At 51.4% G+C, this 14458-nt stretch overlaps 1 protein-coding gene across 3 annotated transcripts in view; it reads right to left on the bottom strand.

The window, feature by feature from the left end:
• Nucleotides 1-712: 712 nt before the first annotated feature.
• B4galnt3 (beta-1,4-N-acetyl-galactosaminyltransferase 3) overlaps nucleotides 713-14458 on the bottom strand; it is a 93654-nt gene continuing 79908 nt past the window's right edge. For 2 of the 3 annotated variants that reach the window (XM_021190973.1, XM_021190975.1), the window contains exons 11-20: nucleotides 14342-14451; nucleotides 13401-13501; nucleotides 13116-13177; nucleotides 11537-12308; nucleotides 7695-8011; nucleotides 6804-6957; nucleotides 6502-6574; nucleotides 4682-4835; nucleotides 4077-4203; nucleotides 713-1538 (exon numbers count right to left, since the gene is read on the bottom strand). In XM_021190973.1, coding sequence (XP_021046632.1) covers nucleotides 1430-1538; nucleotides 4077-4203; nucleotides 4682-4835; nucleotides 6502-6574; nucleotides 6804-6957; nucleotides 7695-8011; nucleotides 11537-12308; nucleotides 13116-13177; nucleotides 13401-13501; nucleotides 14342-14451 — 1979 coding nt within the window. In that variant the 3' untranslated portion in view covers nucleotides 713-1429. The remainder of the gene's footprint in view (nucleotides 1539-4076; nucleotides 4204-4681; nucleotides 4836-6501; nucleotides 6575-6803; nucleotides 6958-7694; nucleotides 8012-11536; nucleotides 12309-13115; nucleotides 13178-13400; nucleotides 13502-14341; nucleotides 14452-14458) is intronic. The other variant, XM_021190974.1, reaches the window with a different exon arrangement.

The following is a 14458-nucleotide window of genomic DNA, read 5'->3' on the forward strand; positions in this document are numbered from 1 at the left end:
CAGAAAGGCCCTACCCTTCGGATTGCTTCAAAGAAAGGCCCCGTGGGTTCCCGGAGGGCCCCACCTTGGATGTGCCAAGCTCTGTTCCTGGCACTCAGAGCCCTACCACGTGGGTCCTGCAGCTCCAGATGCGGCCCTCTTGATTCACAGCGTAGTGGTCAGGCTCTGCAGAGTGGCCCTGCTGCATACCCACCAGCCATTTCTCACAGCAGAAAGATGGTGCCCTGACCCTCCCCAACCCCCTTTCACAGACTGAGTTTAATACCCAGCATTCAATGCACCACTGGTGAAGCAGCCAGCAGCAGTAGAAGAGTCCCCAGCCAGAGAGGACCGGATTATTAGTACAGCTAAGTACGCGCCATCAGGTGGATAGAGGGGGATGCAGGCTGCTTCTCTTCAGAACTTAGCCGTTTTCCAGTTTTTCCTGCCCCTGTTCTTGCCTCCCCATACCTCACCCTGCCCTTTATCTGAGGGCCAGATTTCACCTCCATATTTCCTCAGGGCTGGGAGGCTGGGCTCTCTCTGCAGGAGGGCAAGGCCACAGAGCACTAGGCTTGCAGTATACATAGTTCCTTCCCTTCTTGACTCTGCTGCTTGAGTCCTTCCTCAAGTAACTGAAAGGCTATTCATGTCACCTTTGGTGACACTTTCCTATCCTCTCCAGGTCTTACCTGACAGGAGAGTCAAAGGAGAAGGGGCATTTCTTCTTCTTGCTTGACCTTGCTGGTGCTACACAACCCATATGGCAGACACCCGGGAGAATGGGGCCGCTGCCCACCCTTTCCCACCCGACACCCCATTGCAGTAGGAAGATGCCACCGGTGTTGGGTTTCCAGTCTAGAGAACCCTCTGTCTGTCCGACTTGGGTTACTGGCCCGATTGGGTTAAGGCCAGCTGTTCAGTAGCCACCAGGAGAGACGTGTGGGTTTAGAAGGCACGGGCTGGCCCTGGAGCTGAAGTACTCTGTGTGGGACCAGCACCTCAAGGTGGGTCTGAGGTCTGCAACGTACAGCTTTACCCCAGATGGTGCTGGGTCTAGATAGAAGTCTTCACTCTCTGTTAAAAAATTACCCATATTTCCCCCTCCAACCCCAAATAAAATCTGTCCCATTGAAGTTTCTGGTTCACAGTCACCACTCCCTGTGAGGAGCGCTGGGCTGTGGGAATGCACCTTAGTGGACAAGATGGTATTCTAAGAAAGCAGGTGTTGTCTTCCCAGCCTCACTGCACAGCATCTGTCCATCTGTCAACTTGGTGAGCGGCAGAGGAGCCTTGGAGCTCGCCCATCCCTGCATGAAGGGACAGTTCCCGGTGGAGAGGACAATTAGAGCTGAGGCTTCAGTTCCTCAGAGTCCCTCCTCAGCAGCGAGCAGGGGTCGCTGGGGTCGACTGCAAGTCAAGGAGCTGGAAGCGGCTGGCCCACCCGGCGTCACGGCATCTTCATTTGGCGCCGGTTCCACATGCCTCGCTTGGAATGGAAGTGATGGAAGAAGTTCCTGAGGGAGAGCCGCTCCACTTCCAGGCCCGCTTGGAGAATCCTGGAGGGGATAGGGCAGTGTGAGCCAGCAGAAGTAGGCATGCAACGGTACCTAGGCAACAGGCGCCCAGGAGCAACTGGGCCCCTGAGGGACCCACCCTTCCACGTGTTTGTCAGACCCGGCCTTCCTTTCTCTGGTTGCTTCCCTCAAGCAAGCCAGGTATAGTGGAGTCAGCCTGCTTGGGTTGCAGTCCCAGCTGTGTGACTCAGAAAGCAGTTTATCAAAGATGCTCTCTCTCTAAGAGAAGACGATAATTTTATAAATCTGTGTATCTATATATACACACTTGTCCTCTCTAATTACACACACGCACACACACACACAGACAGACAGACAGACACACACACACACACACACACACGAGATGAATTTGCATTTGCAGCATGCAGAACAGTTACCAGCACACACCAATTGCGTTTACAGTATCAGCAGACAGGAAGTGGGGAAACTACCCACAGACTTTTTTCCTGTTCTTCTTTGTTGTGTGTGGGAAATCATCTTGTCATGTAACTCAGGCTGGCCTCAAACTCAAGGTTTTCTTCTGCCTCGCCCTCCTGAAAACTGGGATTACAGGTGTGGGTGCCACCCAGTGTTGGGTGTCAAAGCCAAGGTCTCACCCAGGCTAGGCAACGCCTTCATATGTGCGGGCGGGCGGCAGTGGCGGGGTCTCTTTCCAAAGAGGCCTTTACTTCAAACTGGACTGCAGCTAGAGGGAACCAGAAGCAGCCCTTTCCTCAGGTGGCAAAGACAGCAGGAGGGTTAAGAACTATTTTGGAGGTCTGCATCAAAGCACAAAGCCCCAGCACAAAGGGCATACAGGTCAGTAACCGCGCTCCCATCTGCTTCGGGGCTCCCTGGGACTGTCATTTGACAGGAGCTCTCTGAAACTCTCCCCACCCCACCTTTAACTCTCAGTATTTCAATGTTCCCGTTGCTTCCCTCCAGAGGGAAATCAAAGCAGGTCTGGTTTTTAGGCCTTTGATGCTTTACAGGGAGAGAGAAGGGACAAGCAATCAACCGCCCTTCTCCCCTCTGAGAAGTGGAGGCAACTGCACAGAGCATAGGAGTTTGGCAAGGAGGAGAAATGAGGCCTTGGGCAGTGAGACCTGCCAATTATAACCCAGAGGTTGGTGGCTGTACCCTGCTACCTGCCTCGGGAAGTGGCATTGCCCCTGGTGCTTCCGGTCTCGTTTATTTTTCCTTCTGTGGACACCCTTCTGGCAGTTAGACGCTCGCTTTCCCCTCTAGAGCATATTTCAAGGTTGCAACCTTTCTCTTCCCCCTTCTCTTGGGAACAACCTTCTTGAAAAAGGACTCACATGCAAATGTGAGAGAAACCCCTCAGTCTCCCCCCCTCCCAGGGCCTGGCATCCCCCTGCAGGAACACTTTCCTGACCCACCTGCTGAATCCACTGTTCCCCTGAGTCCTCCCATTTCTCTTTTTCTCATTCCTTTCTTTTCTGAGGGGGTGGTGTGGGATTGAAGCAGGGGTCTTGCTGTGTAGCCCTGGCTGGCCTTGAACTTACAACAGTCTTCCTGCCTCCAGCTTCCCCAGTTGTGTGGGGTTAGCAGCATAAGCCACCACACTAGGCTACGGGATGCTAATGTATGAGTGTATGCAAATGCACGGCATGTGCTGGGATATGAGCGTCAGTCTGTCTTAGTTCCAGGCTGTTTCTCTCCCTGATGTCAGGAGCTCCTGTCTGCAGGAATGCTGTGACACCTTCCCTAACAAAGAACCCGCTAGCCGAATCTTCTTCTCCTAAGTTGCTTCAGTTGGGTACCTTGTCACAATGATGGCAAGAGTAGCAAACAACAACAACAACACACACACACACACACACACACACACACACACACCTACCCCTGTGCATATATTGTATATATACACGCTTTTCTTTAGTACTAATACCTAGAACTGAGTCTAAGGCCACACCCATGCTAAGCAGGTGCTCTATATACCTAGCCCTCCCCTTCTTCTCAGAGACTATTACTTCTTTTCAAAACCCCTTCCTTCCTCACCTCAAGGAATCCAGACCCCATGGATATCCAATTGCCATTTAAGGATCCATACTTGCCTATTTTGCTGACCCCAACTCACTCCTGACCTTTGGCCAATTTCCCAGCATCCTCTACAGCTTTCAGCCTCTCCTCCAGCAGCTATGGCTGGAAGGAGTACAATCCCTGGCTGGGAGAATTCCCATCTTAGCCTGGCTGGGAGAATGTTCATCTTAGCCTGGGGGCTCTCCTGGTCTTAAGAACATCATTTTCATTATCTGGCTCCAGGCTCTTATTTTACCCCTGACCACACAACCAACCACTCACACTGTGACACACAGTGGAGGTACCGACCCCCTCTTCTGGATACACAATGTGCGAGTGTCAGTGAAGCTAACATCCTGGAGAGTATACTTCCATATACTTTCCTGTGCCCTGGAAATCGGCAGCAAAGTAAGTTCTGTGGCCCTGGCCTCGCTGCCCTGAGGGCCATGGCACTGGAACTCCAGCAGATCCCTAGAGGCCCTCCTCCAGTGTCACCTGTCCAGCAGCTCCCAGTCCTCCCCTCCCCAGCGGTCTCTGAACTCCTTGGTGTTCATGCCTCCGATCTTGTCCAGGTCGGACTTGTAGATGCCGAGCAGTCCAAATCCATTTACTTCCCAGTAGCCTGTGGGCAGACAAGACACCGCTGAGATGAGCTGGACATTGGGATCCCACAGGGTCTGATGGTAGAGACTGGGGTGGCAGAGGCAGAGAGCTGTGAGCTAGGGAAGTCCCTGGCCTGTCTGGGGGAAGCCCTTCCCCACCCTAGCTGTGACCATGGCTGATGTCACAACCTGAATGCAGGCTGGCAATTAGGATGTGACCCCAGCAGCCCTTCGCATCCACTTCATCTCTCCACCTTCCTGTCTTCCTGCGCACAGCATCCAGCACGCAGCAGATACTGTATGAACGTCAGATGACTGTATGCCACTGCTCTGCCTGCTACTATTATGGCTGTCAGTAGAGCCTGGGGTCTGCCCAAAGCTCAGACAAGACAGGAAGGCAGGATGGGAAAGATGCTTAGATACGAACTTTTCCAGCCTTGGTGTTGGATGCCAAGGTCAGAGGGCATCGCCTCCTCCCTCGTCCAAGGCAAGGCTCACCCTCGGGCCACTGTGGGGTGGCCCCACAGTGCAGCCGCATCACCATGGGGGCAAAGGCCATCTTGCCCTCCACGCAGTGCTTCCGCACGGTATCAATGATTCCTGCTGGAAAGTGGATGTGCAGGTCACAGAGGAAGATGATGCTGTGTGGATCCTGGGGATGGAGAAGGCAGGGTTAGCAGACCCCTAGGCCAGAGCTGGGCGACCAGAGCGACCGATGGCTCACACAAAGCCAAACGCTGGGTAAACTTCTGCAGCCTCTTTTAGCAGGACTTGGTGAATTCAGACTCCTCTCCTAAATCTCTTTCTGTGGAGACAGGGTCATGCTATCTTGCAAAGACTCACCTGGCATCTGTGTAGTCCAGGCTGGCCTTCACTCGGGACCTCCTGCCTATCCTCCAGAGAGCTGGGATTACAGGCATGTACCAATGCCTGACTTTTGTCCCATGTTTTATGGAGTCTGAGGACTCTAACGATGGGGAGAACACTTCGTTATCAGTTACTTAGTTCCCTGTAGAGCTGGGGCTGCAATGTGGTGTCAAGGATGTTCCTTGCTATGGTTTGGAGGTGTTTGCCTAGGGCCGCGTGACAAAGGCTTGCTTTCCAACCTGTGGTGCTGTGGGAACCCATCGGAGGTGAGACTTACAGGAAGAATTTAGATCACTAGGAGGTACAAGGTTATTGAGGTTCCCAGCCCCTTTCTCTTTCACTTTCTGGTGACAAGAGTCGAGCATTGTCCTCTGTCATGATTCATGGCCCCACAGGCCCAAAAGCCATGGGGCACGGTGACCATGGACCAGATGAACCTTCCCTCAGAGCTGAAAGCATAGCTCAGTGGAAGGGAGCTTGCTTAGCCTGCACGAGGCCTTGAGTTCGGTTCCAGGCATGACAAACAATAAGTAACAACCTTCATCTTCATTTAATTCAGTGTGCTGAATTTGTTTATTTTACCCCAACTTGACACAAGTGAGGGTCACCTAGGACAGAGGAAACTCGATGAAGAAAATGTCTCCATCAGACTGAACTGTGGGCAAGTCTGCGTGGCGTTTTCTTGATCCATGATTGATGTGGAAGGGTGCAGACCACTGTAGGTGGTGCCACCCCTGGGCTGTGGTCCTGAGTTGTATAAGAGAGCAAGATGTAGATCTAGAGAGATGGCTCTCAGTGGTTAAGAGCACTGGAGGCTCTTCCAGAGGACCTGGGCTGGATTCCCAGCACCTACATGGTAGCTCGAAACCATCTGAAATGGTTTTTAATTTAAAAAATTAAAATGAAGGCTAGAGAGATGGCTCAGCAGTTAAGAGCCCTGGTTGTGTTTCCAGAGGTCCTGAGTTCAATTCTTAACAACGACATGATATAGATGGCTCGCAACCATCTGTAATGGGATCTGAGGTTCTCTTCTGTCTGACTCTCTTTTCTGGCATGCAGGCATACATGCAAATAGAGTGCTCATATCCATAAAATATGTAAATAAATGGATCTTTTTTAAAAAGTTAAAGCCGAGCAAGCCAGGAAGAGCAAGCCTATAAGCACCTTTGCTCCACGGGTCCTGCCCTAACATCCCTCAATGGTCCACCGTGATCCAGGTATGTGAACCCATCACCCCTTTCCTCCCCAAGTTGCTTCTGGTCATGGGGTTTATCACAGTAAAAGCAAGCAAACAACAACACTCTGGCTATCTTATGACAGTAATGGAATGTGACAAGCATAGTCCTATGTCCCAACCCCTGCCCTGCCAAGCAGCTGACTACATCTTCCAACTGTCTCTCTGTCTCCTAACTAGTTTCCTGATCACCCAAGCCCCCCTGAGGCCCCGTTACCTTCACCAGGTCTATGCCAGCCTGCAGTCCAGCGGAGCGCTCAAAGTTTCCACTCAGCTTCAGGTACTGGTAGCTGCAGGAAGAGAAGAAACACTGGATCTAGTGTAAGGGTTCAGCTGTAGGGGCCCTGAAGGAAGCTGGAAGGCACACAGTAGAGACGGTGGGTGCTCCTGGGTTGTGGGTAGGAACTGGTTATTGGTACTGGAGAGAGAGAGTTGCCTGTGGCTTCTGGTTCCACTCTGAGCAGTGGTCCTGGGACATCAGGAAAGTGAAAAGCAGCTGCAGACAGAGGTCTTCCTTACCTCCGCAGTCTGGACCTCTTCAGAGCCATCTCCACATCCATGTCCTCGCTGCTATAGTCTGTGATAATGATGCTGAAATGTGCATCTCCAGTGACTTGGGACAGGCTCTCCATATCTCTGATGAACTGCTGCACCCAGCGAGCCTGGTTCTTCACTATCCAGGCAGGTCAGGCAAGGAGAAAACAGCGAGAGGTAAGGAAGGGCGAACATCTCTCAGCTCTCACCCAAGTCAGGAGTCCCATCAGCCTTTAAAGGGGATAAGGTAACCCCAGGAACCCATGAGCACGCAGCACAGAGACCCTAAGAAGGGGCTGGGTTCGTTCGCCAGCTGCTGAGGCTTCTACGGCTCAGCTCCCTCTACACCTCCCAGGCGTGGCCTCAGAGACAGTCTTGGGTGGGACTCATCACTGCAACCCTGGCCAGGCTCTCTACCCATCTTACTCATACTGCTCTTCCCATGTCCTGCGTGTTACTTTGTTACATTGTTACACTTTGTCTTAACGCTTTCCTTTCTCATTAGAAAGACCACTCTAGCGCAGGAGGTACGGCACAGTGCCTTGCTTAGCAATGTGGCAGGCCCTGGATTTGATCTCCAATACCACACACACACACACCACCACCACCACCACCATCAAAGTAAATCCCACTCTGTATAATACCCTCACTCTTCTTTCCTCAACAACAACCCACGTTGATGCTCACATCCAACCCGGAGACCTACACCACAGAAAGTACCAGCCTCAACTCAGCATCAGATCTCAGGTCCACTGTTTGCTAACCACAAACAATGTTCAATTCGTGTTCTTCTGTGAACCCAGTTGGGAGATCAAATCAAGAAAATGGACCCAGTGCTCATGGTGGGCACCAGGACCCCACCCTGCTAAGGCTTACCAGGCACAATAAAGTGGACCACAGCTCGATGGTTCCAGGAGAAACCTTGAGGCCAGCATAGCTTGGGCTCCGGATCCTGGGCATTCAGGACATGTCTGTGACGGCTGTGTGGGCTCCAGACCAGACCCTGCAGGTTCCGAGCTTCTGTGTCCTCCCTGCCCGCGTGGTTGCCTCCCCGCCAGCCTCGAGTGGACACGTACTCCGAGAGCCGTACCAGGCGTTGGCCATCCAGCAGTTCAAGCTCCAGGAAGTAGCGCCCCCCACGCAGCCGGTCCTGGCGCTTCTCCACATTCACAATGCGCTGCAGCTGGTATCTCCTGTGGCACAGAGGGCGGCTAGAGTGAGCAGAGGGTACGTGGTGGCAGAAGTCTGCAGGCCAGCTGTCAGAGGTCCTGGCTCTCGTCTTTGCTTTGCCGTCGGTTAGCTGTAGAGGCTCGTACAAGACATACAGCCTGCCTAAGCCTTGCGGCCTCCTCCGTCTAAAATGCCGCTCCCGAAGCACAATATCATTGAGGCCTTCAAAGCACTAAGGCTCACTGTACAAGCAGCCTTGGTGATAGACTCCTTGAGAATCGGCCCACATTAAGAAAAATCATCAAAATGATAGGAATTAATACACCTTCAGTAACTCTGATCATTAATGGTCTCAATTCCCCAGTCAAAATAAAAATAAAAATAAAACATATAGGCTAATAGAATGGATTAAAATACAGGATCCAGGGACTGGAAAGATAGCTCAGTGGTTACAACTGCCTGCTGCTCACTTTCAGAGAACCTGAGTTGGTTCCCCACACCCGTGCTGGGTGAATTACAGCCATCAAGCTCCAGAGGCCCTGCCAGGCTTTTCCAGACATGGAGGGTATCTGAAGCTGCATGCCCCCTGCTCCGCAGAGACATACAGCTTAGAATAAACCCTGGGTCTGGCGAGATGACCCAACAGTTAAGAATACTGCGTGCTCTTCCAGGGGACTTGTATGAATTTCTGGCACACACAGCAGCCCACAACCATATGTAAGACCAGCCACAGGGGACCCAACCCCTTCTGGACTCTGCAGGTGCTGTACGCATGTGGTACATGGACAAAAGAGTCATACACAGAAAAGAAAAATAAGGGAAGAAATGTTATTTTTCTTTCTTTCTTTATGAGACAGAGTTTCTCGGTGTAGCCCAGACTGTCCTGGAACTCACTTCATAGGCTAGGTGGGCCTTGAACCTAGAGATCTACCTGCCTCTGCCTCCTGAGTGCTGAGATCAAAATAAATCTTAAACACCAACAAACTCTATTCATCTATTTGCTGCTCCCAGGAAGCTCATCTCTCCATCAAACAAAGATCCTTATGGTGCAAGGATCGCAAAGGTGTTCCAACGGCATGAACCAGAACAGAGGTGCTGCTGTGATATCCAAAAACATAGACCTCGACCCAAACTAATCAGAAGAGACAACAGTCACTTCACACAGATTAAAGGAAAACTCCATGGGAGACGATACTACAGAGTTACACACATTCACCCACAGGGGTACTCAACGCCCCTCATTGGTAGATCAATGGAGAGGGACGAAGGAACCTGGAAATACATCAAGCATTTACAGTCGGCTGATCTGCAACAAAGACAGCAGAACACGCCTTGTCTGTGGGACAGCTTCCTCTGAAACCAGGAACTGCGGAACTGCATGTGCAAAGGGATAGAACCACACCCACCCACATTTCTCACCACTCAAAACTCAACTCTAAGTCGCCAGGCTTAAACATCTCTATTTAGGACCAGAAAGGATGGTGTTACTAAAGAAAGCAGCCGGTGATGCTCTGAGCAAAGAATTAGTAAGTATGAGCCTCAAAGCACACAGGCAACAAAAAAGCCAAAATGAACAAGACCGTCTGAATAGAGGGCGCACACGTGCAGGCGAACAGCCTCTACAGATGTGGAGGGAATCGCAGCGGAGCTGCCTGTCCCCGCCCAAGCAGCAGCGTGCCAGGCCTTCATGTGGGGATTGAACTCAGGCCCCTAAAGTTTTCACAGTTAATGCTCTTTCCCTCTGAGCACCTCTCTACCCCAGGCCTTCATGTGCACTAATCACCAGGGTAAAATCAAAATGACACCATTTCACCCTGGAAAGACTGACAGCTGTCAAAATGACAGAGTGGCAGCCACTAGAGAGGATACAGACAGTGGCTCTCTCATATGTTGGTGGGAGTGTAAGTCAGTACAGCTGCTAAAGAAAAAAAATCAGGGTGGTTCCTTTAAAAACTAGAACTGAAGTGACCATGTGATCCAGCTATCCCACTACCCAAAGGGACTGAGGTCAGTATGACTAAGCCATCTGCCCTCATGTGTACACTGTAGCTCCAGGAGCAATCACCAAAAAATTAAACCAAAACGCTTATCCATAAGTGAACGGGTAAACAACATTGGTTTACGTAGAGAATGGAATATTATTTAGCCATAAAAAAGCAGAATCTTTTAGAGCAATATGGATAGGGTTATAGAACAAATAATTTAGGCAAAGAAAGACAAATGCCACGGGTCCTCATCCATCTGTCATGGCAATAAAGCTAACCCATAGAGTAGAACAGTCATTACTGTTCCCAGAGCCTGGGAAGAACAGATGGGAGGGAGGGACAGAGGCAGGACAGTTAACAGGTAGGAGGAGCCTTGGATAGGCAGGGTAGCTCTAATGATCTATCGCACACTGGAATAACCATGCTGGGAAAGCTGTTTTAAAATCATCAGTAGAGGGGACTTTTTTTCTCTCCTTGAGGTGCAGGCCTGTAATTCCAGCTGCTCTGGAGGCTGAGGCAAGAGGAGCTCAAGTTCTAGGCCCGGGCTACACAGTGAACTCAAGGCCAGCCTCAATAACTTACTGAGACCCTATTTCGAAAAGAAAGGGCTGGAGATATAGCTCAGGAGGGCAGCACTTGCCCGGTTGGTGTGAGGGCAGGACCTGAGCTAACTAACATTAAGGTAATTATCAGACACTGGTGGTAGCTGGACTCTATTGTGAATGTTCGTTCTTTCTTTTTTTTAAGAATTATTTATATATTTTATTTGTATGAGTACACTGTTGCTGTCTTTAGCCACACTAGAAAAGGGCATGAGATCCCATTACAGATGGTTGTGAGCCACCATGTGGTTGCTGGGAATTGAACTCAGGACCTCTGGAAGAGCAGTCAGTGTTCTTAACCACTGAGCCATCTCTCTAGCCCCATAAAGGTACTTTTAAAACCAGCATTTTGGGCTGGTGAGATGGCTCAGTGGGTAAGAGCACCCGACTGCTCTTCCGAAGGTCCGGAGTTCAAATCCCAGCAACCACATGGTGGCTCACAACCATCTGTAACAAGATCTGACACCCTCTTCTGGGGTGTCTGAAGACAGCTACAGTGTACTTAAATATATAATAAATAAATAAATCTTAAAAAAAAAACACAACATTTTGTACATGCCAGCCTACTGGGTTTAATAGTATGCAAATTTTCTCTGAAAAGATCTTGACTGACTAAAAAAAATGAACATATAAAGGAGGGGGGTATAAGGGGTGAGAGAGGGAGGGGACACAACATGACACCTAAGAGGGAGGGCAGAGCTCTAGTCATGCCTTCTAACCCCCATCTGAGGCTGGGCCTTATGTTTTCAGCCTGCTCTGCTTGCTTCTCTCTTCCCAAGCTCTTTCTCAGAGGGCAGTCGCCAGTCTATCCAGCCTTGCCAGTCTCAGCTCCAACCTTCTCACGCCCTAGAATACCAGCAAAGGTCTGCTACACTCCTGCGCAGGCCGTCATGCACTTCACGGCCGTCATGAGGGCAACGGCGTACCCCTGCTCCAGCCCCAGGGAAGCCCTTTACCTTACCCCCGGGTCCTCTGGCTGAGCTTTCTCAGGAACACCCGTGTGACCTCCAGGGCCTCCTGCTCCGGAAGCAACAGGTTGCCCGATGTGTTACAGTTCAGGTCAATCCAGTCGGTTCTCAGGGCTTGGAAGTCGAGGTTCTGAGCGCTGAAGGTCTGGCCCCAGTTCACCACTGGGTCAAACATAGGCACATATTCGAACACCTCACTCATATCTTCTTCCTCATCTTCCCCCTCTTCCTCCTCCTCCACTTCTCCTTCCTGGTCCGCTGCTATCACCACGTCCTCCTCAGGATGCCAGCCCCTGCTGGGGGCTGGAGGCTCTATCCTGTCTCCCCTTCTCTGCTCTGCAATGAAGGATTCCACTTGATTCAGCCACTGGGACTGCTCAAGAGTCTTCCCAGGACTGTCACCAGTGGGCCTGGCTCTCTGGGTGAGAGGCAGGTTCCTCCGGGCCCCCTGTTCAGAATGAGACAAATCTCGGCTGGGCACAGGGCTAGTTTTCCCCGTCCTTTTCTCCGGCCGCTGGACTTGGAAGTTACTTGTCCTGATTGGAAAGGCAGTTGTAGGGTTCTGTTTGGAAAGAGGTGCTAAAGGACCACTCTGTGGATGTGCCAAGAGCTTCCGCAGGTGGTAGTCAGTGACACCCCGCCCCGGGGTGGAAGTAGCCTCCTGTTTTCTCCCTTGTATCCCAGGATTCCGGTCTCGAGAAGTGAGGGTTTCCTCTGGTGCTTCTTCATATTGGGATTCTTCTAGGAGGCCATCTTCCAAACCTGCTAATAATAACCATTCTTCACTTCAGGAATGTTCAAGTCTTCCCGAAAAAACATAAACAGCAGACAGTTCCACATGTGACATACGGAGGGGGAGTGGGAGGTCACTTGCTGGGTAACCCTGGATAAGTTATTCTGCCAGTTACCCCTAGTTTTTTTTTTTGTTGTTGTTGTTATTTACAACAAGACTGACAGGCGGCATGGGGGTATATGCCTGTAATCACAGCACTTGGAAGGAAGAGGCAGGAGGACCATCACAAATTCTTTTGAGTCTAACCTGGTCTACACAGTAAGTTTCAGGCTATCCTGAATGCAAGCATGAGACTTTGTCTTAGAAGCCAAAAGCACATATGCTAACAAGGAAAAGATAAAAACAAAACAAAACAACCCCCCCTCTCAGAAGGTTGTGAGCTGGACTGTCTAAAGTACCTCACTGGTATCAACAACATTTAGGTCTCAACGAGGGGCCTCAGCCATACCCGGTGCCTCATGAAGAAAGGCCACAGCAAGACGGGACTGCTCTATAGCATGCTTCCCAGTAGTGTACCAGAGCCAGGGGTCCCCATGGCCACCCACACCTCCAGATGCCCCAGTGAATGTGAAGCTCTACCCTCTCTGTGGCTCTGAAATGGAAGGTGCGGGTGCTGCTCTCTGCTCCCCAGATTGTGAGGAGGAGATCAGTCAAGGGGATTTGCATGCTTAGCTCCTCAGGAGCAAGACTGTATGGCTGGAACGTTCCCTAGAAAGAGACCGCCACCACCCGAAGCTAGGCAGGCCCTGGCAAGCCTTAGCCAGCATCCTCCGCTCTACCTGGCTGCTCCGGACTATGCTTCTCTGGCTTGTCCATCTTGATATATTCCTGGAAGCTTGACCTGCAGGAGGAAGGGACATGTGGGCAGGCACCAGACTCTTCGAGGTTTTACCTGGAGGGCAGTGGAGGAGCTGGGGTGGTATGTTCTGTGAGGGTGTACCCACACATGCGCATGAGGAGGGTCCAGGACCCTCAGTGTGGATCCGTCCCTCCAGCCTGGGCAGCTCTCCTGACTCCTACAGAGCCCCCCAGTCCCTCTGCCTGTCCCACCCAGTGCCACGCACCTGTCCTGGTCATAGGCACTTTCTTGGTAGAAGCATTTATTATGGGTCTCCATGTGGCTCAGACGGGTATAGTCATTGGGATAAACAAAGGACAGGTGAACCTAAAAGCAGAAGAAATAAGAGCAGACATCAGAGGGGGAATCCTGGGGAGGAACCGGCCTGCCTGGGCTGGCCAGCCCTAGAGGGGGGCAGGCTGCTACCCTGCTGAAAGTCACATGTATACGGCTTTGACTCGGTCTTCTCATGCCTGCTCTTCTGGGCTAGAACAAACTTCTCAGAGTGAAGCTCCTTAGGCCATCTGTCTCCCTTTACTGTCATCAAGGCCACTCACTCTCTGCCACCTAGCCCTCCTCCCATCTCTGAGCCGTTATTTCACAACACTGAGCCTGCTCTACATTCCATTTCCCTTCCCCCCTAAACACAGGCTGGGCTCAGCACTACCAAAAATGTCCTCAATTACAGCTCACCCACTCTCTGGCCTGGCCATGACCCTTGACCTCTTCTTTCTTGTCTCCAGTCTAGACCCGAGTGTATCATACTCTGTCTGTTCTCTCGCTCTCCACACAGATAAAGCTACCATTTGCATCCAGCACATTTCTCTTAGTGTCTTATCTGTGAGTTTAAAATGCCACTGGCTACCCAGCTGCTGGGACTGAGCAAGCAGGATAGGTTTTTGTGTGGCCCTGAGGGCAGTCACTAGGCTGCAGAATTGGGGGTGGGGGTAGATTCCAAGGCAGAGCATGTATCTGCAGGGTCAGTCAGTCCACCTTAGTGAGCCTGTCCAGGAGTGCAGCCTAGGGACCCAAGAGGCCATCCTGTCTACTGAGCAAGGACACAAGAAACACAGAGTCAGATTTAGTCCGTCCCCTGTCCCCTACGTCCCCAGTCACAGGCAGCAGGCCTTCTCTCTCAGTCCTCTTCGGTCTACGGACATGACTTACAAAGCGGAGGCCCTGGTAGCGCTGTAGCGGGAGTCCATCCACCAGGTAGCTGGGTTTGTAGGGACAATCGGGCAGGACGTGGCGCAGGTGGGACTTGGGGATCAGAGGCACTGGGAG

Source organism: Mus pahari, chromosome 2 (assembly GCF_900095145.1).
Source record: "Mus pahari chromosome 2, PAHARI_EIJ_v1.1, whole genome shotgun sequence".
Taxonomy (NCBI): Eukaryota; Metazoa; Chordata; class Mammalia; order Rodentia; family Muridae; genus Mus; species Mus pahari.